Below are 25,797 nucleotides of genomic sequence, written 5' to 3'. Positions count from 1 at the left end.
TTCTCACGATCTACGTATTTAAAGTGGCTCATCTCCCAGCACTTTCCCCTCCATTTGTATGATGAATAGATAGATACTACTCATAACGACTGCCTTTGGAATAAGCTTGATGCGTGTATAACCAACATTTGAGGTGGAGATTCCATTCGTTTTTAGAGTTTCTCAGCCTGAGAACTATCACCACGTGTTAGTACACGTCCATGGCGTCTTGTTCCAGTCTTCTCCAAGCAACGCGCAGTCGGTTACTTCGTGTATGTTATATTCCTTATCGTGTACCATATGATTTCGGTCTCCGAATTCAAGAATCACTCGTGCAACGAAGAGCTGAATCTCGGTCTGTTCTCCGTAAAGCTGGTGTTCAACATGCTACCGCGTCGCTAGCTGATCTTCCCATGGATTTACACGGACACGTCAGGACGGCTCGAACAGATTATCTGCTGCTTCTTGAACACACACCAGTTTATACTCTTGGTCGTCGCGACGATAGTGCAGCTATTGGTGCAGCTATGTCGGCGCCGAATGTGGATATTTTTCAGACAAAGCGAGGTGGGCTGCTGACGTATCATGGACCCGGCCAGCTTGTGGGATATCCTATATTGGATCTAGGGCTTTTAAAGGTACGTCATCTGTGGCATTAGCTGATCATGCTTTAGCTTTCCACGCGTTGTTATGTGGCAACACTACAAGACATTTTACGTCGCAGTTTGGCAAATGAAGCCATTCAGCTCGCCACTATTAATTCTCCATCTGAAGATTCAAAATATACTGGAGTTTGGACGCAACCGAATAGGAAAATTGCATCAATTGGTGTACAAGTGCAACATCGTGTCACCTCGCATGGATTTTCACTCAATGTGCACGAGGAAGCACTGGAAGGCTTCCGCAAAGTGGTAGCCTGTGGACTGCCTGATGTACAACTTACTTGCATAGATGAGCAACTGTCTTGGCTTGGTCGACCAAACATGCACCTATCGGTTATGGACGTCGCCAAGATCGTGTCGGACGAATTTGTCAAGTCACTAGGTTATCACATTGATACTACGAACTTCGCTGATTATGAGAGCATTGAAAAATCTGATGGATCTCATGTTCTATCAAAAGTATTGCTCGAACACGTTCCCATCGCTTCCACAGCTTAGATTGAATCCATATATTCGATTAAGTCGTTCTTGGTTTTCATATCTGTCCTCAATTGAAAGTGGTCACCTAAACCAAGTTGGATGTGGAGGTGAGTTTCAGGCTGTACTTCGCACACCTACGTCAGCAAAGGCGTTCTAGCCACAACGACGATGCTAATCCTTGCTCGCCGTGCTCTCTCTACTGCACGATGGCTGCATACTGGCGCTCTCCGGACTAGTGTTCCCCGCATGAACGAAACTGTGCGAGAGGTCGAGCAGGCTCACAAGACTTATTTTCGTCAGAAGGCTGGCGACTCTGCAGGATTTCGTCGCGCGCGTAAGCCATACAGGCTTGTGAACTTGCTATCAATGCTGGCGATATGCACATTCGCGGGTGGTGTATATGCTTACTCCATTTTGATGGTATGTATCAAAGTATACTAATGTTAGGTTGAGCAAGACGATTTCTCGGATCTTGAAAATTTCCGTGTTACGCCACTCGTGAATGAAACACATGCAAAACCGGATTCATCACTATCGCAACCACCTGTTTCGTTGGAAGCAGATAGACCTATCGAGCGTCATGACATCGGAACTGGTTGGAAAGATGCCCTTCGCAACCGTTTCGGTAGCCTGTTGGGCCGCTCCGATTCTGCATCAGTATCAAATATTCCCAACGCCACGACGGGCCCTTTGATGAACAAGAAAGCGATCTGATGTTGGACATAAAGCTGATGGAATAACGCAACTAGTGCAGATACATAGGTTGAACAAATGTAGAGGAGCTTTGTGATACGTGCATGTGTGTATGGCGTGAATTTAACGATGTTTTCCAAGTCCTGGAAGAGCAAAAACTGTCATGTGAGTTCATTATCTACAATACGAACATTCGAACACTTTCTCCGATGGGACAGCATCACCGCGACTGTCTCCCAATTTGCTTGATCGCTGCCCGCGAATCACACCAACCACGCTTCCCGTTTCCACATCAACCACAGGCCCTCCGGAAGAGCCAGGCAAAGGAAACATGCGAGAGGACTGCGCGGCTGCACTCCGAAGCAGCAAAGGAGTAGCTGGCGAATCCCATTTCAGAGTAAAGTCAAGCTGAGCCAACTCGTCATATGTGCCTGTTTCAGCTTGACAACCGATAGGATCGCGATAGCCAACAAGAGTTGCTCTCGCCCACCGATTCCTCGCAACGTCCTCGTCATTGAAGTCGCGCACAGATCCCAATACTTTTCTTACCTTGGACGGAACCCAACCGCTAAATGAGCTAACGGAAAGCTCCGTATCTACAACAGCAGGGTAAGGAGATACGGGTAACGTGCGAACTTGGTGATTTTTGGCTGGACAAATGGCTCCGTTAATCTGATTTACAGAGAGCGCTTTGTCTTGAAGTTGGAGCAGAGCTAAGTCTGCGGCCGGAAGATAGCTTAAGAGCATGTGAATGGGATAAACATGTCCAGTACGAGTGACTGCAAATGCAATGCCTCTTGAAGTGTTGGAACAATCCTTTTGCAAGAATGCATCTAAAAGCTATGCTTGTTAAGGCGAAGTGCAAACGTACCGTATGCGCGCATGTGACCACAAGTTCACCTTTTCCTGTCGTTTCAGTTGGGTCCAGTGAGGAGCCTCCTTGGACCGAGAATCCAGAGCAAAGACTAACTCGTTCATGGCCGGGTGCTGTAACATCCACGTAACATAGCAACAACACGCCATCATCTTGGGCACTCTCTAGCTCTTGTTGTGTGCTAACAGCGTTGGTCAGACGAACTCTTCTGTCCATTTTGGGATTTGGTTCGTAAGGAAGCTCAAATGAGAGCTGTGAATTCATCTTTTCACTAAAGTTGCCTCGAAGTTTTGGAATGATTGAACTAAGCCTGTTATCATAGTGGATCAGTCTGTGAGCAATCGCAATGACCCATCGCTCTATTGACTCCAAAGCTGGCGAGGAGCGTAGCGGTGAATGAGGTTTTTCTGGGTCATCGCACTTAGCTGGTGGTGTTAACAAGCTTGATTTAGCTTTCCATTTCTGTTCAGCCTGACCCTGAGATTCTGTTGCGTTGCTAGAATTATCTGGCAGTATTGCGCCGCGACGTGGAGCTCCCGTTGTGATGTCTTGCACACGTTCGATAGCTACTTTTCGTGCAGTAAATTGATTCTGTGGTAATTTGGGTTTTACCATTTGATTGAAAATGCCTGAATCACCATCACGATGTTGGGACGTGTTAGACGCACGGTTTGTGTCGTGTAGAGAGGGCGGGGCAGGAGGGGTAGTTCCCAGATATGGATCGACTGAAGTCATAGAGTTGATCGGTACTGCAAGGCCGCGAATATAGATGCGAGAAGCATATGTTAAATAACGCCAAGCTAATAGCTTGCGGGAAGATACGGATTTTTCCCAAACCTTCGGTATCATACTTGCGCTGTGGCGTTGTAGGTCTGATCGCACAGGAACTTGACCTACTCTTACTTGATGTGGAGAGATACAGGTCTCGATCGATTCTCCGAGGGAGAATAACACCGCCAATTAGGTATCCGCAAGCGCGTGTGGGGAGATTTTATAGCAGTCCTGCTGCACATCTGAAATTTTAAATCCAGTAAGGGCCCCCTAATGTAATCTAGTCTAAACTACTGACATGTAGTCAAAGTTTCTGTGCGTCGCTATTGAACAACTTTCTATACTCCATCTTTTCAACCTTGACTTCATCATCAATCAAACGATATATATAAATTAAAACAAGAGGCCCTTGGATATCCAGTACTTACGTTAATGCAAAGAGAGACGTACATGCGAACGAAGGAATGGTTTCAGCAGGGATCCCATTTGTCAGGTCAGACCTCATTGGCCTCGAACCAGTCTTTGCCCCATCACTAGCAAAGGAATTATTTACATCAGCCGTATGATGGTTTTTCTCACAGTTGCTTCGCGCGGATATGATCGGCATATCAACGGTCCAGGCTCCAGTAGCACTTCCTGGGTTTAGAAAGAATCGATCGTCTAGTTTGTAGGCTTCGAATTTGCTCGTGCCACCTGTGAGAAGAATATCCACATCCATAGATTGTGCAGTAAGAGAGAGCGCGAGGGGATCGCCAGCAGGAATAACTTGATGCCCATGGACAATTCCAATTTTTAAGGGAGGAAATCGCAATACCAGCGAGGAAGGAAAGTGTCGATTCTATTTCGAGTCAGCTAGCATTGGGGGGATATAGACATACATCATCATAATCTCCTTTTACAACGTGTATTTCGCTGACAAGGTTCCTAAGGTATTCGTACGTTTGCTTGTCGCAAATATTACCGGTGCAAATAACCTGCTGGATTCTCCCTGGGACCTAATACCATGTGAGAATGCTGGTGTTTCAAATTACCCATACCAAAAGCTTCCGAAATTTAGCAGGCAAATTACTCGCTTTGAAAGGAACGTGCAGGTCACCTGAGTTGAATCACCATGTTAGTGACAGCCCCGGACAATATGAACGCGTTCGTGAATCCTACCTATCACCAGAACTAGCATAGTGTAACAAAAGTAATGTGCCGTGACTGTGGAGAGAAATGTTGAGGCCACGTGAATAAGTGACCTGACGGTAGCTTTTCCACATGTTTGTCGGCCGATCCCCACCCCATGCCTTACGTCGCTTGGCCGTTTCAATTCAGCCAATCACGAACGTTCGACAAATCAGGGCATTCCAAATTTTGGCTTCATATCGAATAATAAGCAGCGCTGGCACACGAAAGTCAAACTTTGGGCCTGCATAATACTGCGGCTCAAGCAACGCATTAAGAACTCCCATGGAACCCGACGACCGAATTTGCTTATTGTATTTGCCCTGGTTCATTTTCACCACGCAGTAAGATCGAAGGGTTTTCGGGTGACTAAGAGACCCATCTGAATTCGAAGTCAAAAGATCCTCCTCCTGTCGGTATTGAGGGGAGGATGCAGTGGCAAGGCATACAGCATGGTCTTGTCGGCGCGCCATTTGACGAGGCCAAGTCTTGTTTAAGCAATATGCCTGTTGACGAAACGAGCGAACATGCCAAGGCATTTGCCACGGGATTGCAAGCTACGCCTTCCGAGTCTTATCTTATGACTCAAGTACAGCCAGAGGTTGCCTCTAGTTTTCCTATGGAATCCATGTTTCCTATGACGGGCAACTTTCCTGCGATGCCTCCATCCTTCACTTCGAATGATCTTCAACGTTCTTCTTCACAGCCAGCAAAGACTCGACGAGATTTCAGCCCGGGTGATTTCAGCATGAGCCACAACAGTCGTGATACACTCTATGCTCACGAGTTTCTGAAAGCATTTAGAGCCCGTGTGCCGGAATCAGGTGACCGACAAGCAGCGTGCGATTATTGTCGAAAACGAAAGATCAAGGTATGTTGTCTATGAAACGTTTCATGTACTTACGAATAGTGTGATCGGAAGAAGCCAACGTGTGGTAATTGTGCCCAAGCTGGACGTGTTTGCACAAGTGACGACATTTTGCGCAAACGAGGACCACCTAGCAAACGCGAGCGTGCGTTGATGAACAATGTTGGAATTGTGTTTCGAGGACGCAATTCGCGTCTGGATAAGCAAACTGGACGCCGGATTGTCGCCGAGAATGATTCTTCTGATACTGGGGGCTTTTGCCTCTGGGAGTCCCAAAGCAGTCCCCGGGTGGAAGTACGAGGACTTTTGCAGGTATTCCAAACATGACAGACAATTCGATGAGCGTAGGCGAATGGACGCCCAATCTCTGGCACATGAGTGCTCCCAAGCCAACACCCGTCCTTTCATCCGAGCCTTCACAGCCGAGCCTGGGTCTTGCGGGTATTTCAAATGTGCAGCCAAACAACCCATTGTGGATGACCCCCGACTCATTTCAAACCTCACAAGAACCATTTATGGAGATGCCTTTTAAAAACAACATTGGCGTCAATATACCGTTCAACAGTAGCAATAACAATACTGGTGACAATGAGGCCTCGCCTGGTATTTCTGATATGAGTATTAACAATTGCGCAGTACTTGATACGCCAGTACACAACGTCACCTCCGTCGGTCCTACTAATGCTCATCTGAACGGCACATTTGCATTTTCTAGCCCGGGTCAAGATCTCTCCCTTTTAACAAAACCAGTAAATGTCCAAGAGACATCTATGAAGCACGAATCATCTGCCCCTACCTCGCCTGCTAGTCCTTCTACTCCAAGTTTTACTCAAGCCAAGGCAGCAGTGCGAGAGACACGTTCATCGTCCATAACAACTGATTTTTCTACAAAGCAACTACTTGACTTTTGTTTAAGTCATGACATGAACAAGTCCAGTCTGCTTCCACATCGCTCTGCATCGGTCTCATCAGTGTCTGGTGTGGAATTGGGTAATAGTGAAGATATTTTATGCATTTGCATTCTGGATCCATCAGGCTCAGTGGCGTACCGGGCAAAAAACAGCTATTATCCGACGCTCGAGGCACTGTACCATGTCGAAACACATGAGATCGAATTACCGGGAGGCTCACATATGTTAGCATCAAGCACAAACAAGAGTGGAACCAAGGAGATGCCGGATATGTTCCCCTTACACAGTCGAAGCTGGGAAGGTTCTGACTATTTTAAACTGGGCTGTGAAGCGTCATCACTGTTAAAAGTTTCTGCGGTAAATACACTTATTCACACTGCGATGAATGATCTGGAGACGTTTTTGCCTTTTATCCAACCATATGAGATTGAAGAATGCGTAACTAATTTAGTGAAGGCCCGTTCGGCTTCTTCTTGGTCACCTCTTCAGGTTCGGCAGAAAACGTCTCTGCTTCTTCTACTTTGTGCACTGGGTTCTTCACTCAGGTTAAGTGTATCTGTGCCTATGGATTCGAAACGCAATCATAGCACTGCCTTGCCTTGGGAGTTTGGACACCGCTGTTTCTTACTGGCGCGTGGCTTGCTATGTCCACGTCAGCTGAAGTTACAATCAGAGGAAATGACAATGGAGTTCATACAATGTATGATTCTTGTACACATGTATATGATACGATGCAATGACCGAGAGGCGTCATGGTCTCCCTTGGCTTATGGTGGAATGGCATTGAAGCATGCTTGTCAAACCATGCACATTAATCAAAGTGATGTTTTGTTCACTCAGTCTATGCTGCGTTGGGAAATGACAAAACGATGCATGTGGGTATTGTACATCCAAGAAGCAACAAGCCGGATTGAGGGCTATTTAGTGTCTCCTCGCTGCCTGTGGACGTACGCCCCGTTGTCGATCGAGTTGCCAGTGTATCTTCATGGTATCTTCACGCCGGAAGGTCGGGCAGATGATGCGATAACGTCAGAGTGTATGAATCGATTTAACTCGCAAATTGAGCTATGTCAAATTTTTGTCCGTGCTCTTCAAATGAAACTTCATGAGAATGCCCCAGTAAGCCAGGAGCAAAAGAATGCGGCTGTCTCGCTTCAGAATCAGTTGACAGAATGGGCACTCAAAACACCATGTTTGGCGCATGTGACTGCGGAGTCGGACACGCCAGCTCTGCCATCGAAGAAATGGGCTGGATCAGAGGCACTCGACAGCTCAAATGTGTATGTTCTTTGCTCGTACTTGTTGTCTCAAGCAACAAGCAGATGATGGGTAAGCCTAGTTTTATACAGCTAAACACATGACAATATTGTTGTATTCCTAATATTTTTTTTTAGTCTTGTAGATTACGCGCATGAGACAATAGCACACGATGGTCACTCTCGCAATCTTTACTATGTGTGGTTACAACAAGCACATCGCTTTCCCGGACGGCCAGGTAGCTTGAGACTAAACACAACTCATTGTATTACCTGCCTAGACAAATGCTTTCCCCAATTTTGAATGAGATGGGCACTTTCACTCTATGCCCAAGCGGGAAGATTTTCACTGCGACCATGCCCACCACCGGTGCCCTTCCCACCACGGCCGCCACGGCCGCGACCGCGACCACGACCGCGACCACGACCCCGGCCTCTGTAATTAGAGCCGCGGAAATTCGCAGCCTGATCTCCGAAAGTAAGAATATTGCGCTCGTTTTCTTCAGCCAAAGCAGAGCGACCTGTGCGGTCATTGCCATGAAGCCGATCTTTGATTTCACTGCTAATATTGTCGAAAAAGCCCGTCTTCTTGTCATAAAACGAGCTCTTGGACGCCGGGGGAATTGATGTCATTCTCCCACTTTCGTCACTTCCAAGTGAGCCAGAACCTGACTCTTTTCGGAATAGTGCATTTGCTTTTTCGAAATCAAATTCTGCAGGGGGAGCAGATGTGTCTTGCGATGGAGCCGAGGCACCAGCTGATTTGTTAGGAATGGATATAGCATCGTCCGATAAGTTGCCGGATGCTTTGGGGTTTTTGTTATCCTGGGCAGCTGAAGAGGTAGTAGTAGCACTTGTCGTTGTAAGAGACGGGGCAGAGCCTGACTCTGGCTTTGAAGATGCAGATAAGCTCGGAGTCGAGGTGCGCTCAGACAAGATGGACTTCTCATTTGGAAGAGCCTGCTTATCAAGCTGACTGGGCTTAGTCGAATTGTCATTAGTGGATCGGGATTGGGCCGCATTAGTGCCCGGCTCTTTCGATGTATTCGAAGTCGGCGGCACTGAAGGGGGCGCAGAGACAGTTGAAGGTACGGAGGCACTTGTGGACTGTGGATATAGCGACGAGTGCTGAGTCAAGTCAGTAGAAGTATCATACATGGTCGGCTGATGAAGTGGCATGCCATGCATATGGGGAGGGGGTAGGCCAAAGTTCATATCTTGGCCAGACGCGTACATGGGACCGCCAACATAGCTGTGGGGCATGTAACCACTGTATGGATACGCATCGGGCATCATTCCGTACATCTGAGGCATGCTCGCATACATTGGACCATACGGCCCCACGGGAGCATATGGATTATGCACCATGCCTTGCAGTTCAGCATGTGCGGGACCAGGAGCACCAGCCATGGAAGATGCCGCCGGTGCCATTGTTGGCTGGTATAGTTAGTACTGATCAGACGCGGGCAAAAGAATTTGAATCAGCAGGAAGGCAGCGGAACTATCCACATGAAAAAAGCGCTCTCGGATAGCTGGGATCGTTGATCCACATTTACATCCGTATGCTTTCATCCTCCATACAAGGCACAATAAACTTACCTGACTGGACGGATCCTGTGAGGGCGCACTTTTTGGCGAAGGGTCATCAATCCGAAGGTCTACCACGTCTGCTGCACGAAACACAATATAGTCATAGACCTGATCATTTTTAGGAACTTCGTCCTGTGGGTTCCCAACAGCCGCACAGCGTCCTTCTGTACCCCAAGAGTGCACTGTGCAAAGGTAAGTGGGCTGATATGCATACCTTTTTCCAACGAAAGTGTCGCCTGCGCAGCATCAATATTAGACAAGATTCCTTGATATCGAATATTAGAATGCGACGTCAAGGATATCAGAGCGCCAATAAATGACGCAGCCGAATCATCCTGACTACTACCCGCGGAGGGTGCTGCGGGGCTGGCCATGGAGACAGGGAACCATTGATGTGGCCGGTATACCCGTGGTGACGAAAAAAGTCACGTGCCTGCATTCCGGCCTGGTGGGCGGCCGATGACTCGGTTGAGCGGTGTGTGCGAGAAAAGCGCAGACAATCGGCGAGGACAGTCCTGGAAGAATCGGCAAGACATTGCGTGGAGGCGGCTGATACAACAACAACGCCACTGGAGCTGGACTACTTACGACCTACCGGTCTCATCACGAATTTCGGTGCTTCGAAAGTTGAGAATGCCAGCACGATCCAAGTCCTGCACTACGACCTCGGCTTGAGCAACAGGCATACGGCCCAATGCCTGATTAACTTGGTCCAAGTCTTTAGTTTCTAGTGCGCGACGGAAGTCGACATCGAAGCTGTTGAAAATATCCCAGCGCCTTTGTAGCCACTCTCGTACATGAGCAGGGTCCAAGGTATCAGCTCCATCTCCCTCTAGTTTGATCTCGTTAGGTGGTGGTCCATCAGGAATTTGGAAGGTGATGACCGTGTTGGGATCTTCTGCCATGAGTTGAATTTGTTCTTCGCCCTCGCCTTCAGCCTGGTACCTGTCCTTCATGACGTTTGCACGGGATGCAATGCGTGCGTATGTCGAAAGGACATCGTTTAAGAAGACAACGGCCGCCCGACCATCGGTATTCGTCATCCTAGACGTTAGCGTCGGATGCGAAAACAACACATATTTAAGTGAACGTACCTTTGGAAAAATAGACTTACGCCGTCCTTACCTAGCTGATTACAGTACTGAATCAGCAAAGCTTTCTCAGTGCACATGCGAGCCAGGGACTTCTGACCGGCCATCTGGGCCTCAAAGGCCTGGACCAAAAGCGCGTCTGACGTCCCGTAGTCGGGACGAAGAAGCTCCTTGTGCGAGCCAAGGTACTGAAACATTTTGTCGAATGCGTCTAGCTTGAGTTGCTTCGCAGGATTGAATCCGGGTGGAAACTTATCAGTAGATAATGGAATAGGCTCCAAAGCGCTTGGAAGACTCGCGAAATCTTTCATTACGGGTGTGATAGTAGGCATATTATCTTCGTCATCAGAATCATCCGCCTTTCTAGGACCATGCGAACTTGGGTTCGATGACAATTGTGCGGAGCTAGGATTGAGAGTTTCAATGTGCTGTTGATGCACTTTACCCTTGTTCGGGGGCCAAGAATTTTTCTTGGTTGGTGGCTCTTCTATCTTGGTAACATGCTCATTTGTTAGTTTGCACGACGTACACTGCTGTTCCATCCCTCGCGAAGACTATCACTAGTGATTTTCTTTCTGTCTTCTTCGTCCATCCGTTTTAGTTCTGATGAGATCTCGTTCGTTCGTGCCTCGAGTTTTTGCATGTGCCGTTGAATCGCAGAAACAAGAACACTATCGAGTTCTTTTGTGCCATGAGATGACTTGACATCAGCCTCCTCGTTGATTTTAAGCAAAAGCGAGAGCATAATATCATCCAACGTGGGTCCTTCGGGACCGTCCTTGTTCCCGCGCTCTTGTCGACCTGCTGTCAAACGAGATACCTCGCGTGAGTAATAGGCAGCACCTTCTTTCTCTGTTGCTTTGGACAAGTTTTCTAGGATTGGGGCAACCGCGACGTTCGTGCGATGCTCAGCCTCCAAATGTGAGCGCTGAATCTTGCGCATCTCTCGTTTTTCATGGATATCACGCTGTTTCCACCGAATGAATGAACCTTTGTCAACATTGGGGTGTACCTCAATGTCTGAATCATCTGAAAGCTCGAGATTATCCCATTTCGAATAGTTAAGCTTTCCCATAATCGTGGACGCCGCGCACAAGAAGTTCTCTCTTGGCCTACACGCTTGCACTAAGCCCCAAAATCTCGCGGGACAGATCCAAGATGAAGACCCACAGACGCACGCGAATGGACAGATTCATGAGTGAAACACGTGTGATTTGACACTTACTCCACAGAATTTGGCCAGGCAGCCACCTGTTACACTGCCAGTCGAGGTGAAGTGACTGGAGGCTTGAGCTCCGATCGAGATACATTGGGGGACGGTGGAGTGCAAGTTCGTTCCACGATGGAAACGATAGCTAAGGCACTATATGCTTCGGTGTCGTTTAAAAAAGTGCCCGGTACTTTGATTTTGCACCCGAATGGTGTACTTGAATGGAATCCATCAAGCTCTACGTCAAGCGTGCGTGGATTTCGTGTGCCCGACATTGGCCTGAAAGGAATCCAGGTATCGAAGCCAGGAGCAGCGCAGGTAGCCCTCCGAATTATTGCAAACGACCAAACTACAATAAATGGAGATTCGTCGGCCCTTCTTGTGTTTAGCGCGGATGCGGACACAGCTGGAAAGCACCGAGAAACTTTTAAGGAACGTCTCGCTGCGGCTATAGCAAAGACGCGTGTCGATCAGCAACAGCCACCAACGCAGACAGGAACAGCGACTGCACATACTGCGGCAAGAATGCAAAATGGAACAAAAGCTGGGCGTGAGGTCAATGAAGTGACACTCCGTGGAAGAGTTCTTCGTTCAAACCCACAGCTTCTTGCGCTCCATAAGGAAGTTGTTGGCTCAGGCACGTTGTCCGATGCAGACTTTTGGGCACACCCAACGCGAGCAACACTTCTTCGAGCAGAGCGAGCACAGATGGAACAACAAGCTGGGCGTCGCGGACAGCTTGCAGATCCACATCCGACCCAGAACGAGGCAGGGGAATTAAAAATTAACATTACACCCCAGTTAATCCGTGATTTGTTCGAGCAGTACCCTGTGCTAACGCGAGCTTATGATGAAAATGTACCAAGCCGGCTAGACGAGAATACATTTTGGATGCGATATTTCCAATCTAAGTTGTATCATCGACTTCGTACGTCGCTTCGCTCGGCTGCGTCTGAACAACATCTCCCCAGTGATGATATTTTTGACAAGTACTTGGAGGCTGAAGACGATGGGCTGGAGCCGCGCCAGCCTCGCAATCCACATGATGCGTTGTTGAATCTTGCATCCACTGAAGAAGACCATACTGCCACCGGAAATATTCAAGATTGGACAATGCGTCCAGGGTTTGATCGGCGCACACTACCACTAGTGCGCCGCTTCAACAAACATGCAGAGTCCTTGCTGACATCTTCATTAGGAACGCTCGATGAGAGAGATGCTCGACGAGTGCGTCGGAAGACTGGCGGTGTTGATGAAGAGTACGAGGCTGGCAGCGAACAACAAAGAAAAGATCGCAATCTGGCGCGCGATCGTTCAGATATTCCATGGGAATCGCATTATGAGAAAGACATCGTGATTCCTGACTTGACTGAACGACAGTCTAAAGCAGGACGTCGCTTAATCATCCATGATCCTCACATGTACCAAGCGCCGGACACCAATGAGGAGAAATCTGAGGAGGCTGAACAAACGCGATTTGACTATCAACGCTTTCGCGATGACATGGCTCAGTGGCGACTGGATCTGCGAAAATACGTTCCCTCTGGCGCCACTATGGATAAAACATTGCGGCATATGTTGGAAAATATGAAGCGACAAAAAGAACAGCGGACATCCCGCGCACTTGATGAGCTTTCAGCTGATGTGTACAAACGAATCGTGTCATGCCATGCTGCAACGAGCGAATTTCTCCAGCAGTTTTGGCAAGCAGTGCTCCCGTCCATGGATCATAAGCATGTGGATATGGAGGAGCGCGTCGACAAAGCACGCTACATGCTCAAGATTTTGCGTCGAACAGATACGCGTATTGAGGATATTGCGACGGCTGCAGACTCTTCCTTGCCAGGTGAGGGATACGATATTGTGATGGATGCATTTCGAACTACACGAGAAGCTGTCAAGATGGCCTTGACATATGCAGGTGAACTATGAGACGGTTGTCGGTCTTCAAATCATGTCCGTGCCATTGTGGATCACCAAGTTAGGGTGCTGTGCGTGCCGCCTCTTCTAACTTGCGTTTGTTCGATTCAACGATAACCCGCTTATACTCAGACACATTGCCATCGAATTTGTACACGGTGCCGTTGTCGCATACCCACATTTCCTTAAGACAGCTGTTGATAAACCGCTCATCGTGACTCACGACAATGACACCACCATTCCAGCGGTTGATAGCGTCCATAAGTGCATCGAGTGCCTCAATGTCCAAATGGTTAGTTGGTTCGTCAAGCAGCAAAACATGGGGCTTTAGAAGGCTCAATTGGGCAAATGCGACACGACTCTTCTGTCCACCAGACAGAGTAGCAATCCTTTGCAGCCCTGTTGTGCCGGTAATACCAAACGAACCAAGATGTTGGCGATATTCTTGCTCTGTACGCCCTGGGAACCGAGCCGCGAGGAACGCCACAGGGTTTTGTGTGAGATCCAGCTGATCAATGTGGTGCTGAGAAAAGTAGCCGATCCGCAAGCGAGAATTGCGCTTTGCATCGCCGGACAGAGGTGACAATTGATTGATCAAAAGCCTAATAAGGGTTGATTTTCCTGCACCATTGCTACCGATCAATGCAATGCGGCTGTCCATTGTGACGTCAAAGTTGATGTTACGTAATAAGATTTTGTCCTTGGAGTAACCGAATGTGACATTGTCAAGCTGCAGTAGCGGAGGACTGATTTTCTCGGCTTCAGGCAGCGTGAAATGTTCGCCAGATTCCTTCTCGGGTGGCTCAAGCACAGGAAGGCGTTCCAGTTCCTTGATCCGACTCTGTGCCTGGGCCGCTCGAGCTGCATTATAGCGCCAGCGATCAATGAACGCTTGCAAATGCGCACGCTTTTGCTGATTTGCTTCATATTCACGGAGTTGATTCCTGCGCCGCTCATCGCGTGTCTCATAGAATTGATCAAAGTTGCCTTTGTAATAGTCGAGTCGCTCTGAATGCATGTGTACAATGTCCGTCGCAACTTGATTGAGGAACGCTCGGTCGTGAGATACAACAAACAGGGTACCCTCCCATTCATTCACAAGGTAGTCTTCTAGCCATGCAATCGCATTCAAGTCAAGCATGTTGGAAGGCTCGTCGAGCATCAACAAGTCAGGTTTGCAGAACAAAGCTCGCGCAAGGGCGAGACGCATGCGCCAGCCACCACTGAACGCTTTTGTGGGCTTGCGCTGGTCGGCCCCCACAATGCCCAGGCCATTAAGAAGAGTTGCTGCACGGCTAGGACCGGTGTCTGCTTCCATATCCACTAGCTTCGCTTGAACATCACCCAGACGAGACGAGAGCTCGTCGCGTTGGTTCTCACGCTGGCGTGTTGGTAAGTCAACAGCCGAGCCACGTGAGAGTCCTTCTTCACTTTCCTTCTCATCAGCAGCAACAACGGCCGCATTGGCAGCTTCTTCTAAAGATTGCAGCTGTGCATTCAAACGGCGTTCCTCAGCGATAAGTTTTTCGCGCCAGACATCAGCTTTCAACACGGCGTCAACAGCCGGCGTGTCGTCGCCGACAATCTCTTGTTCCACGTACAAAAGTGAAACATTTGTTGGAATCGGTACATCACGTAGTGCCATATGTCGAAGCAACGTACTTTTACCCACACCGTTGCGGCCAACCAAACCATAACGGCGTCCATACGCCATGGTAAGTTCAGCGTTTGAAAGAATGCGGTTGCTACCAAAGCTCACATCAATGTTGGGAAGATGAATGTCTTTATTTTTACCTTTGGCAGCGCCAGAGCTAATGGACTCGAGCGGATTGACTTGCATGTACATCTCCTCATAGGAAGCCATTTTCTTGGCGTTTTCGACGAGCTTGCTTGATTCATACAGATCACGCTGTGCACGCTTAGCAAGTTTGGCACGAGTCTTCGCTTCTTGTTTTTCAAGCTTCTTTACATCCACAGTTGTGCGGTTCCGACTTGATCGGCCTAGAGCAAGGTCCATGCTGTCATTACCTGCGTCGTACGTAATTGTTGAACTCATTTCGACCGCACCCATATCCACAACTTTGTCTAGTCGTGTAAGTCCACGATCATTTCGAGAAAGCACAGTCGGAACACGTTCCGCCACCATCGCGCCCAGTTTCTCAAGCAGTGCTGGCAGCGCCTTTCGGTTCGCTGAGTCATGAGGTTCACAGATGACAGCTGATTCAAGCATAGGATGTACAACATCTCTCATAACATCAACGCTAGGATCTTCACCTGCGTCTTGTATGTACCTATCGAGATATGTCACGATAGGTTCATCCAAAGACGGCAGCGCTTCTTTCAGTAGCACTGCAGCAGCCATTCTGCTAGAAGTCTTGGTTGATGGCAAACAGAAAATCTCCACACGTAGGTCAACTAGCCCCTCACTCCCCCTCTTTCCTTCTCATACACTCTGCTCTTCGCTTTCACAGCTCTACTCTCCACTACTTGAGTGACATCATGCGTACAGTAGAGGACTACCTATGGGTTTAGTCAGCTACGAATTTGATCTGAGCACGCGCTCGAGACCTGGGACCTCGGACGAAGACACAACATGCAGCCCGACAGGGGCATGGGCCCACACCCTTGAAATGTATGAAAGAACGTCCTCTTGACGGTCCTTCAGACTCGCGACATATGACGAAGTAATGTCATCCGAACCACACAGAAGAGGACCAACGCTCAAATCACGGTAAGTCAGCCATAAGTCACACACGTCTTTGGGTGGATGCATGGGTTGTGACGGAGCAGACGCAGTTAAGCTCGCTGGATCCAAGAACAATAAAAACATGGCGTCGTAACCTCCAGCACCTGGGATGCCGCCACCCAGAATGCCTGGGGCACCATTTATGGTGGTATCTAACAATTGCGACATCTCAGGCGGCTCAACAGGCGCACCTGAGCGAAGACCCAGCTCCCTCATGCCTGCACGAATAGATCGCATAGCGTTCCGAACAGACACAAAGATCTCGTAAACGGGAGACAGATCAGATTTCAGATGCAAGTCCCACTCTTTCGACGGTAAATGCGACAATCCTTCAAGCACCTGTGTATAATTGGAAGAATCATTCACATAAGCCATATGCAGTTGAAGCAGACCATCAGCGAGTGACTGATTCGACGTGGCAATAATCTTATACAGTTGATCCGCCCAAATTGGATTTTGACGGCGCCAATCACTCACTCTTCCCACCATTGTACGGGTATTCGAGCCGGTATCAACATCTGCAAGACACATTCGTACACCTGGTGGCAATGGAAGCGGTGCGGGTCGCGCTTTTCGTGCTTCTTCTGTTCCTGTACGCAACATAGCAAGACCTTCAATAGCTGTAGTTGTAGCAGAGGGCGGTGGCGCTGGTACCCAAAGCGGATTACGAGGGTCCAAGATAGGCAGTAAAGCGAGTAATGGACGCTTTTCGTGAGAAATATTCTCCTGTGACGTTATGATACGCGAGCCAACCTCAGGGTACATTAGATCTTTGATCAATGCAGGATCAAATCGGCGATACAATTGATGGCCCCAGACAGATGCAGATACGTCGAAACCAGAGCCAACTTTGCCTTGTGCAGCACAGTGAGCAAGCTGAGCCACATTGTGGACAAGGCCAAGAGAACGGGTTGTGAGTTGCCCATCATCTTCGACCGAAACAGTTATAGCGTTCAAATGCAAGAGCAAAGCAGCCACAAGTGATGTTGTCATAGCAGCACTTGACCCTAAACCCGTCTTATGGACTTCTCCAAGGGTGCATGCATGAGAAGCAAAGGGTTCTAACGCTTGGAGTTGAGCGTGTGAAGGCGCGCGCCCATCTACGCGATGTGAGTAATAATCATTATCACCAGCAATTACAATGTCCAGTCCATTGGAGAGTGTAGTACAAACATTGGATGCGCCAAGTTGCTCAAAAGCAACGTGAATTCCATATAAGAGAGACAACGCGACAAAAAGGTTGTCATTTCCAAGCTGCCTTAGCTTGAATGCATTAGCCGCCTCTACGGGGCTCGTTTCATATACTCCAGGTAGCTCACAAGCATAGATCCATTCAGCCCCTTTGAACTGCGGCGACCGAACACGAATAAGAGGCTTATGACCAATGCGAGTCGATGAGGAGACATTAGTATAGAATCGGGCGTTCGTAGCTAAAACTAATCCAGTGTAGGCAGGATCCAAAACCAGGTATCCACCCGCAATAAGCACCTTTCCTGGCGCAGACACGGTCGTTTCTCGAGTGGGCATGGACCAAGGTAAATTGCACTTGGCTTCCAACGGCTGGCCAAGTTCCGGTCGGTGGATAAGGATTGGCTTACCTAGCAAAACCTGGCCAATATTCATCATGTCGGGGCGGTGGAGGTCGTTGAGAGGTGCGCGCTATGAAGATCAGGTAATAGCCGCTGGCCGACGCCATTCAAAGCACTCACTTACAGTCCACATTCAGGTCCCTGTCTCATCTGCCAATTCTATTCATAATGTCTGTATCGGCTGGCACATCATCCTCGGACATGGAAAAGATAGATGTCGCCTCTGCTCCTGTTACCATTTTCAAAAAATTGCATCCCGTCGAATACCTGGAGAGACACTTGAAAGAGCGTATTCGCGAGGACGGACGCACTCTTGATCAGTTACGCAGTGTCTCTGTAGCGACCGGCACACTTTCCCAGCCATTCGGCAGTGCACTCGTACGTTTGGGAGAGGGAACTTTAGTTACGGCATCGGTAACCGCCAGAATTGCACATCCGACTCTTGAAAGACCGAATGAAGGATTTCTCATCCCTAGTGTGGATCTTTCATCATTATGCTCACCACTGTACAACGCGGGCCCACCTGAAGAAGAGGGCCAAGTTCTGACACATAATTTACAAATGTTTCTCAACAATTCTGGCATATTGCCACGCTCTGCGCTTTGCATCGAAAAGGGATTGGCTGTATGGGCCATTTACGTGGACGTGGTATGCGTGAGTGCAGAAGGCAGTGTGTTGGATGCCGCTGCGCTTGCAACTGTTGCTGCATTACACGATTGTCAGCTCCCACGCATCGATCGTTTTGTAAATTCGAGTCAGGCCATTTTCGACCCGGATACGAAAGAGCGCTTGCCACTCATGAATTTGCCGATTTTCATGACGCTTGGCATGTATGAATCTACATACGTGCTAGCTGATTTGACAGCATTTGAAGAATCTCTTTGCACTGGAAGCATTCAGGTGGGTCTCGTCGATGTGAATAATGAAGTAAATGATCCAGATATCGCAAAGTATGATGTATTTTGGCTCAAAGTTCTTGGCCCTTGTACAACAAAGCATCCGCAGCCATTAGAGAACGAGGCACTCATTGAATGGTGCATAGAGAAAGCTCAAAAACGTGCTCAGAAACTGCGTAAACTAATAAAGGATGCTCTCCAAAAACGTGCCTAGTAACCAGCACAGGCTCGCGCTCGTTCTGCACGTTAGATCATATCCATTTACGATTCTCCAAAATTTTAACGCTTAATCTTGCGCGGTGCATACATACCACAAAGCTGTACCACACGTGTTCCAGAGCGGTTTCGTCTTAAATATGATGCATTTACACGAATAATATCAACAAGGTGTGTGCGCTTTGCACGCAGAATCGTCGTCAAGAGAAGCGACAGAATTGGAAGCCCATGCTGTGTGGCAGCCACATCAACTAGTAGTGGCCGCCTTGCGCCACCGGATCTAACATTATCATGACCTGCTCGTACAACTCGGCACAGCACATCTGCATACTGGTTCTGAAATGATTCGCCGCAGTACCTTAACGCACATTGTACAGCCTTTGATCCATATGAGGAAAGCGAGACTGTAGCAGCGGAAACAATAAAACATTGTGCGATGCACTCACGTATAGACACACTTCCATGCTCCAGTAAGTGTTGGATGACCCATACACCCCATGGATCACAAACGCAACCGACAAGTTCTTGGAGAAGTTCTTGCATTCCATCGTCCATGTCACACAGAATTTTGGAGTCATAAAGATGTTGACATAGGGTGCTGCCTGTCTCTGTATTAGCAAAGGATGCCCATCGACCGCGCAAGGCATCGTGGATTGATTCACGAATCTCTAAGGGCATAGATGGGTCTGTCCAACGCATTTGAAGGATCTTATGCCACAGACATTGAGAGTGTTGTGTTGTGAGTGTTATCAAGAGAGATTCTTGCAATAGCTCTCTGACCACTTGTATTTTCCAGACTTCTGGACCATCCAGCACATGAGAAACTACATGAACACCGACTGGAGACAAGGCGAGCAGTACAAATGCACCACTCAGATGTTGCGCCGTGTCTGCACAATATCCAATGGCACGGTTGACAAGAAAGTGACCGAATTGGTTTATGGCAAGGGGGATCATCAAAGATGACATGGCTTCAAAAATTAGTAATTTTCTCGAGAATGAGCCGCGTTTCAACTGATGTTGAAGCTGCACACTTGCGTTCTGGTTGTGGTCCACGAGAATCTCACGCAAGGCATCATAAATAGACAAAATATCCATTTCTCTATTTTCAGATTGGTCCTGTTGACGATTAGAGTCGATCGAAACTGATTCAAATGGTTCTTCGTGCATCAAAATGCCTTCGAGACAAGCATCGCTGGTCTTAAACTCGGTAGTCATTTTTGCTACGTCTTGCAGTATGTGGCATGGATCAGGATGTAAATATAACAAGCATTGGTCAAACGCATGTGCACCTGAAGTACGAGTAAGGATATAAAGATAGATATTTGCGCTTACTGACCTGGCAAAAACAAATCATGACCTTCCTCTTCGATAACTGGTGATATCGAATTTAAATATGGTGGCTCGGGTGTGGGTGAATGAGTATTCGTGCTTTTATTGAAAGGTTGATGTGCCGGTGGAGTTAATAATGCGCTTGAAGATGATGAACGAGTGCTAAGCGATGGGTCGCTGCATGGAGTAATCGGTGCGGAACCTGAGCCGCGCGCATGCCTCCAAGACTTCCGTTCCATGTGCATAACACGAAGTTCCAGAGTGCGTATTCGTTCCTGCATCTGGCGCTCTCTTTCCCCAAACCTTTCATCCATTTGGTGGATAGCATGTAAAATCGATGCTGTAGTCTGAGAATGAGTCTTAAGCACTTACTTTCCATGCGCGTTTGAGGCGGAGGTGTTGATGAGCAAACAATATGCCGGTCGATAGACAGAACACTTGAACAGATTGAACTATTTTCAGACATGTAGTTCAGATTTTCGAATTTTTTGTCGCTTTGCTCTAAATTGCTTTGGTCAATTCCGCTATTCTGGGAACAGCATATAGTCCTTACTTGAGACCACGGCTTAAATGCTCAGGGCTCCATGACGAGGCTGCGATGGTATTTTTTTAAAAAAAATAAGTTTTTATTGTTTTCATCGATCATATGCACAATTTCGGTAGCTCTCCGTCCTCTCTTGATGAGAGTTTCGCGCCACGAAGAGAAGCATCATCACACTAGTAGACATCGGTTAGATTCCGACTCGCACAGGCCAACACTAAGGCAGTGGGATTATTTCTGTTTCTTTGATCCACGCACGCGCAAGCTTATTAGCTCCACACTCACCCCTCCAACATTCGGATTACTCTCGAACACATCCCCAAATCCAACGAATCCATGTTTTATGACGTCTCTGCATGCCGATATGCATACACGTACGCCACTAACGCGTGGATCAATGAGTGATTTGCGCAACTCTATCGAACTAAGGGATACTGAATACAGCGATGAAAGCGACGAAATTCGATTTGAATCCCCGTTTCTAAACACCTCCCTTGCGTGGCAGTCTGTACCTGCGCATAATGCTTCGAATGCGCCCTTACCTTTAACAAAACCTGAAAAGCAGCGTCTCATTATAAAAACTATCCTTATTTCTGTATTTGTACTTGTATCAAGCTCTGTGACATTAATTTTGATTTTGTGGGTGTCTTTACCACCCTTACGTGAAGAAGATCGAGCGCATCTTCATGCACCACGTTCCCTTGAGGATGTCAAGTTGTTGAGTACTATTCTGGGGCATTATAATGAGGAGCATTATTCACGTGTCATGATAGTATGGGTAACGACCTTTCTTTTGTACGTCGGACGCATCGATTGACAGCCAGTATTCAAACATTTTGTATTCCTGGATCTATGTACCTTTGCATCTTAGCTGGTGCGATGTGGGGTGTGCCTGTGGCACTTCCTATTGTTTGTATATGTATTGGAATTGGTGCATCGTTTTGTTTTCTACTCAGCAAACAGATCGGAGCATGTATTCAAGTCGTACCTAGGTGGCAACAACGCATTGACTCATGGAAGGACACCGTTCAACAGTATGAAAGCAGTCTTTTCTCATATCTTACGATTCTAAGAATGATGCCCGTGCCACCACACTTCCTAGTAAACATTATATCACCACATCTGGGCATCCCGATGGGGATTTTCTTCATGTCCACTGTGTGTGGGGTGTTTTGCTCGTCGCTGATCTACACAGCCATTGGTGAGGGTATTGAACAAATTACTTCCTCCGATTCTTTGCGCATATTTACATGGAAAAATGTGACTCTGATCACAATTGTGGCTCTGGCATGCGCTCTTCCTGCCTGGGTAAAAGGACGAGTACAGACACCAGAGGACAATCCTGTGCAATTGAGCTCTATTCGATTGCCAACAAATACGGGACAAACAACAGATGTTTCTTGGAGCGGTCGGATTCACAATCTGTATCAGTCGCTCCTGGCGCTTGTACATCCAGCTTTACGTGCAAGCTCAGAGGAGTCGCAAGACCATGATGAGAGGGACGAAACAGGGAGGCGTGATTTTGCTGATGAGTCCCTTTTGGCCTGGCAGGAACAAGCGTTTGTGCCTGGACTGCGTACGATGTCTTCTGCACCACCCATTAATCAAGACCACCATTTTTCGATCGGCAGATTCTACGACAATCAAAATATTTAAAGCCTGTTCCCATGCCAGACATGACAAGGTCATCAATAAGAGTTTGCATATTATGCGAAACAAACTCATCTGAATAAAGCTCCGCAACGAAATCATTACACGTGGTGGTGGAAAGGTCGAATAGCTCAAGTCGTCGACGTTCTTTGAGGGGAAAATATGCCATAGTAGATATACATGCGCTACGAGTTATCGTGGCATTAGTTTGAACCACCATACATGGATGCCTCAGCGCTAGCTGTGGCTGCCAAACGGGTGCGGCGCCGTTCAGCCTCGGCTTCTTGTTCAGACTCAATCTGTTTAACAATAGACTCGATTTCCTCTTGCTCAAGCGCCTTCAATTCACCGTGTCCAGTCATAACGACAATCTCAATGTTCTTAGCACCAGCTTGAACCACTTCTAGCAAGCTCTTAACGGCGAGCTTGATAGTTTCATCTTGCGACATACTATCTTTGTAATTTTTTTCCAAGAACTCACGCACTGTTTTGGACGAACGACCGATGGCGTTGGCTTTCCAGGCCGAGAACATACCTGATGGCTCGGTCTGATACAAGCGAGGTTGTGTCTCATTTTGGTTGAAGCCGATAATAAGAGTTGAAATGCCAAATGGCCGCATACCACCCGACTGCGTGTATTTCTGCTGGATCCCAGCGATGTGTCGAGTGATGTAATCCACAGTCACCGGATCTTCCACGGTAAGTCGATGGGACTGGCACTCAACGCGTGCTTTATCAACCAAAATCCGCGCGTCCGCATTCAATCCTGCAAATGCAAGACAAATATGCTCGTCTAGCATGACAGTTTTGCGCACGGTTCGTGGGTCTTGCAGTTGTTGAAGACTTTTCTTTTCCACACCAAGAACAGCTACATCTTTTCCGCGTAGTCCAACGGCACATGTTCCTTTTCTTACAGCTTCTAGTGCATAATCGACCTGAAACCTGGACAAAAGTTAGCATATCATGAGACGAAGAAAGACATGGATGATACAAACAGATGGCCTGGTTGAATTAGCGAAAATCATACAAAATTAGTGAAACGTACCATCAGGTGAAAACACAGTAAGTGCTTTGATGCGTGTCAGCTATAACTTGGTAATGTGCAAAGGCGTACCTCTGTCGTATGAGCGCGACATGGAGAGAGAAAGGTCGTAGTGTCGGTCAAAGAATGGATTCGCAAGATAGTTGTCACCAGGCTTACGCGTTGCGCGTGCGTCCGATCACAATCAGTCTGGGATTTATGAAAACTACTTATATCCAATGACTTACGTCCTCGCCAATGACCCCATCGATTTACGAGGTTCTATTTGCACAGGGTCGAAAGGCTAGGGAACAACACATGAATATTGTCATAGAGCTGATAAGCGATAGCCATTTCTGTCACATGTGCACATGTTGCTACTGCTCCTCTCCTAACGTTCAAAAATTTTTATCTAGCTTACGCTCATGATAGCATTGATCAAATCGCCATTGTTGTCCTTCAACGCCTTAACAGCCTTGCGACGCGAGCAGGACACTTGTTCCATGACAAGGTCAATGTCCTTTTGATCGACACCCGACTCATCGATAGGGGCGTCATCTTCTTCTTCGTCATCGTCAACCTTCTTGCTGGAGGTGAAATCGTTAATGTTGAAACCTGGTTCATTCGTTGACGCAGCTGTGTCTTCGCCGGCTTGTTTCTGAGCCTGTGCCAGCTGGGCAGCCTGTGCCTGAGCAAATGCACTCATATCTTCACTCTTCACTTCACCGAAGATGACATAGCAGTCAGACACAGAGGACTTGAACACCTCGGGCTTTGCTACCACGTAAAGATGCTGGATGTGTGTGAGTCACTAAATTTCTAAATAGAATGACGTACACCACGAGGACGCCGGAGAGTGACGCGCTGAATGCCTTCCACTTTCTTCAGGCCTACGCCCTGCATGAGTTTGCGGCTCCTACGCTCAGCACGCGACTGGGGAAGATCCGCCGAGTTTTCATTCACGTCCACGTCCTGGTTTTCGAGATTCAGCTGGAAATCGACACAATATCAAGCGCATGTTAGCATTCGCTCGCCCTAATAAGAAGAAACTTGAAAAATACACTCACATCCTTCATAGCTTCAACTTCACTGGCGCTCATGGTGATGGTCGGTCGAACACACGAAGTCGATCACGTACCGGTGCAGGTGACACTCGCACCGACGCTTACCTTCTTCGCAAGGAAAACTGCACGCCGCAGCCATATGACTCGTCACGTGCACCACGTGCGTTTACCACCAACAATGATGTTCGACGCCACAATAATGTGTATATGTGTGGCTCGACCGCACATGAGCGCGTCACCCAAGCCACTACCATGTACTCAAGGGTGCTTTGCCGAGCGCCACATGAGCGACATCTCTGGAATTCTGTAAGGAAGATGTGGCCCCGTTTCTACTCTCTTGGACAGCCAAGTGTCCGAGGTAGCGTTAGAGCTGCCTTACTTAATTATGCGCCATATCACCCACGTTTTCGGGTCACAATGACGCCCTTTCGCAGTTTCATGAGCATTGCGAAGAAACCAGATAATCCGGAAGAACCTAAAGCTCTAGACGGAGCTTCGCTCGGCATCGTCTTGACTCAGCGTGCTATTAATGTATGTGTAACCCAAAACTTGGTCTAGAAACTAATATCCAGAAATTGCGCTCAATCGCTGAAAAAGAGTGCGACCCCAAGCTCGGTCTGCGTGTGATTGTGGAACCTGGCGGCTGCCACGGCTATGTATACAAGATGGAGCTCACAAGTGAATATGAGAGTGATGATTTGTAAGTGACCCTTTTTTTTCCAATAACTAATGTGCCAGTGTCTTTGTCGAGTCTAATGCTCGGATCATTGTTGACAGTATAACATTGTCACTTATTAAAGGGAGCACCGTTGACTATGTCACTGAGCTTATTGGAAGTCAGTTCGCTATTGTAGAAAACCCGCAAGCCAAAGGCAGTGGATGTGGATGCGGTGTCAGTTGGGAACCTATTTTATGACAAATATAATGGATGGATAGTGTTGAAGATGTGCTCAAAATTGAAACCCAAAATGTACACTGAACTAGTCGATGTGCCATAAGATCGTCTGGCCGGATCACATATGCGGTCATGTGACTGATTCGCTGAGACCTTCCATTTGAACAAGAGCCCATTCGAGCTGTAGTAACGCTGTGAGCAAGTCACTTGTGGTTGTCTCAACGCATGTGGAAAACATTGCAAGAAGCTCGAAAGGTATGTTCGGGTGGAAAGATAGATCTGACAAGAATAAGCACATTGATCAATGGCTCGTGAAGGTAAGATGCCCGAGTAATGTAGTAGGACAGGATACTAATTCAGGAACAGTTCTTGGAA

General features: G+C 47.8%; 14 protein-coding genes across 14 annotated transcripts; 7 read left to right on the top strand and 7 right to left on the bottom strand.

The window, feature by feature from the left end:
• Positions 1 to 200: 200 nt before the first annotated feature.
• MGL_2800 (uncharacterized protein) lies at positions 201 to 1,139 on the top strand (the record flags this gene model as incomplete). Its single annotated transcript, XM_001729762.1, has 2 exons — positions 201 to 617; positions 654 to 1,139. 2 exons carry the CDS (start codon positions 201 to 203, stop codon positions 1,137 to 1,139), a joined length of 903 nt encoding a protein of 300 aa, XP_001729814.1.
• Positions 1,140 to 1,289: 150 nt separating this feature from the next.
• On the top strand, positions 1,290 to 1,835 carry MGL_2799 (uncharacterized protein; the record flags this gene model as incomplete). Its single annotated transcript, XM_001729761.1, has 2 exons — positions 1,290 to 1,541; positions 1,569 to 1,835. 2 exons carry the CDS (start codon positions 1,290 to 1,292, stop codon positions 1,833 to 1,835), a joined length of 519 nt encoding a protein of 172 aa, XP_001729813.1.
• A 3,982-nt stretch (positions 1,836 to 5,817) lies between these two features.
• On the top strand, positions 5,818 to 7,731 carry MGL_2798 (uncharacterized protein; the record flags this gene model as incomplete). Its single annotated transcript, XM_001729760.1, has 1 exon — positions 5,818 to 7,731. One exon carries the CDS (start codon positions 5,818 to 5,820, stop codon positions 7,729 to 7,731), a length of 1,914 nt encoding a protein of 637 aa, XP_001729812.1.
• A 254-nt stretch (positions 7,732 to 7,985) lies between these two features.
• On the bottom strand, positions 7,986 to 9,625 carry MGL_2797 (uncharacterized protein; the record flags this gene model as incomplete). The annotated part of the gene is made up of 3 exons (XM_001729759.1): positions 7,986 to 9,098; positions 9,261 to 9,433; positions 9,466 to 9,625. 3 exons carry the CDS (start codon positions 9,623 to 9,625, stop codon positions 7,986 to 7,988), a joined length of 1,446 nt encoding a protein of 481 aa, XP_001729811.1.
• A 210-nt stretch (positions 9,626 to 9,835) lies between these two features.
• Positions 9,836 to 11,417, bottom strand: MGL_2796 (uncharacterized protein; the record flags this gene model as incomplete). Its single annotated transcript, XM_001729758.1, has 3 exons — positions 9,836 to 10,295; positions 10,346 to 10,845; positions 10,872 to 11,417. The coding sequence occupies 3 exons, from the start codon at positions 11,415 to 11,417 to the stop codon at positions 9,836 to 9,838; spliced, it is 1,506 nt and encodes a 501-aa protein (XP_001729810.1).
• A 267-nt stretch (positions 11,418 to 11,684) lies between these two features.
• On the top strand, positions 11,685 to 13,484 carry MGL_2795 (uncharacterized protein; the record flags this gene model as incomplete). Its single annotated transcript, XM_001729757.1, has 1 exon — positions 11,685 to 13,484. The coding sequence occupies one exon, from the start codon at positions 11,685 to 11,687 to the stop codon at positions 13,482 to 13,484; it is 1,800 nt and encodes a 599-aa protein (XP_001729809.1).
• Positions 13,485 to 13,533: 49 nt separating this feature from the next.
• On the bottom strand, positions 13,534 to 15,834 carry MGL_2794 (uncharacterized protein; the record flags this gene model as incomplete). The annotated part of the gene is made up of 1 exon (XM_001729756.1): positions 13,534 to 15,834. The coding sequence occupies one exon, from the start codon at positions 15,832 to 15,834 to the stop codon at positions 13,534 to 13,536; it is 2,301 nt and encodes a 766-aa protein (XP_001729808.1).
• A 174-nt stretch (positions 15,835 to 16,008) lies between these two features.
• On the bottom strand, positions 16,009 to 17,211 carry MGL_2793 (uncharacterized protein; the record flags this gene model as incomplete). The annotated part of the gene is made up of 1 exon (XM_001729755.1): positions 16,009 to 17,211. The coding sequence occupies one exon, from the start codon at positions 17,209 to 17,211 to the stop codon at positions 16,009 to 16,011; it is 1,203 nt and encodes a 400-aa protein (XP_001729807.1).
• Positions 17,212 to 17,975: 764 nt separating this feature from the next.
• MGL_2792 (uncharacterized protein) lies at positions 17,976 to 18,917 on the top strand (the record flags this gene model as incomplete). Its single annotated transcript, XM_001729754.1, has 1 exon — positions 17,976 to 18,917. One exon carries the CDS (start codon positions 17,976 to 17,978, stop codon positions 18,915 to 18,917), a length of 942 nt encoding a protein of 313 aa, XP_001729806.1.
• A 65-nt stretch (positions 18,918 to 18,982) lies between these two features.
• MGL_2791 (uncharacterized protein) lies at positions 18,983 to 20,137 on the bottom strand (the record flags this gene model as incomplete). Its single annotated transcript, XM_001729753.1, has 1 exon — positions 18,983 to 20,137. One exon carries the CDS (start codon positions 20,135 to 20,137, stop codon positions 18,983 to 18,985), a length of 1,155 nt encoding a protein of 384 aa, XP_001729805.1.
• Positions 20,138 to 21,644: 1,507 nt separating this feature from the next.
• Positions 21,645 to 22,448, top strand: MGL_2790 (uncharacterized protein; the record flags this gene model as incomplete). Its single annotated transcript, XM_001729752.1, has 2 exons — positions 21,645 to 21,701; positions 21,756 to 22,448. The coding sequence occupies 2 exons, from the start codon at positions 21,645 to 21,647 to the stop codon at positions 22,446 to 22,448; spliced, it is 750 nt and encodes a 249-aa protein (XP_001729804.1).
• Positions 22,449 to 22,645: 197 nt separating this feature from the next.
• Positions 22,646 to 23,242, bottom strand: MGL_2789 (uncharacterized protein; the record flags this gene model as incomplete). The annotated part of the gene is made up of 1 exon (XM_001729751.1): positions 22,646 to 23,242. One exon carries the CDS (start codon positions 23,240 to 23,242, stop codon positions 22,646 to 22,648), a length of 597 nt encoding a protein of 198 aa, XP_001729803.1.
• Positions 23,243 to 23,875: 633 nt separating this feature from the next.
• Positions 23,876 to 24,366, bottom strand: MGL_2788 (uncharacterized protein; the record flags this gene model as incomplete). Its single annotated transcript, XM_001729750.1, has 2 exons — positions 23,876 to 24,256; positions 24,301 to 24,366. 2 exons carry the CDS (start codon positions 24,364 to 24,366, stop codon positions 23,876 to 23,878), a joined length of 447 nt encoding a protein of 148 aa, XP_001729802.1.
• A 694-nt stretch (positions 24,367 to 25,060) lies between these two features.
• Positions 25,061 to 25,443, top strand: MGL_2787 (uncharacterized protein; the record flags this gene model as incomplete). Its single annotated transcript, XM_001729749.1, has 2 exons — positions 25,061 to 25,227; positions 25,266 to 25,443. 2 exons carry the CDS (start codon positions 25,061 to 25,063, stop codon positions 25,441 to 25,443), a joined length of 345 nt encoding a protein of 114 aa, XP_001729801.1.
• Between the last annotated feature and the right edge of the window lie 354 nt (positions 25,444 to 25,797).

This window comes from Malassezia globosa (assembly GCF_000181695.2).
Source record: "Malassezia globosa CBS 7966 chromosome Unknown mgl_sf_7.1, whole genome shotgun sequence".
NCBI lineage: Eukaryota > Fungi > Basidiomycota > Malasseziomycetes > Malasseziales > Malasseziaceae > Malassezia > Malassezia globosa.
This window is presented reverse-complemented; position numbering and strand designations above follow the sequence as displayed.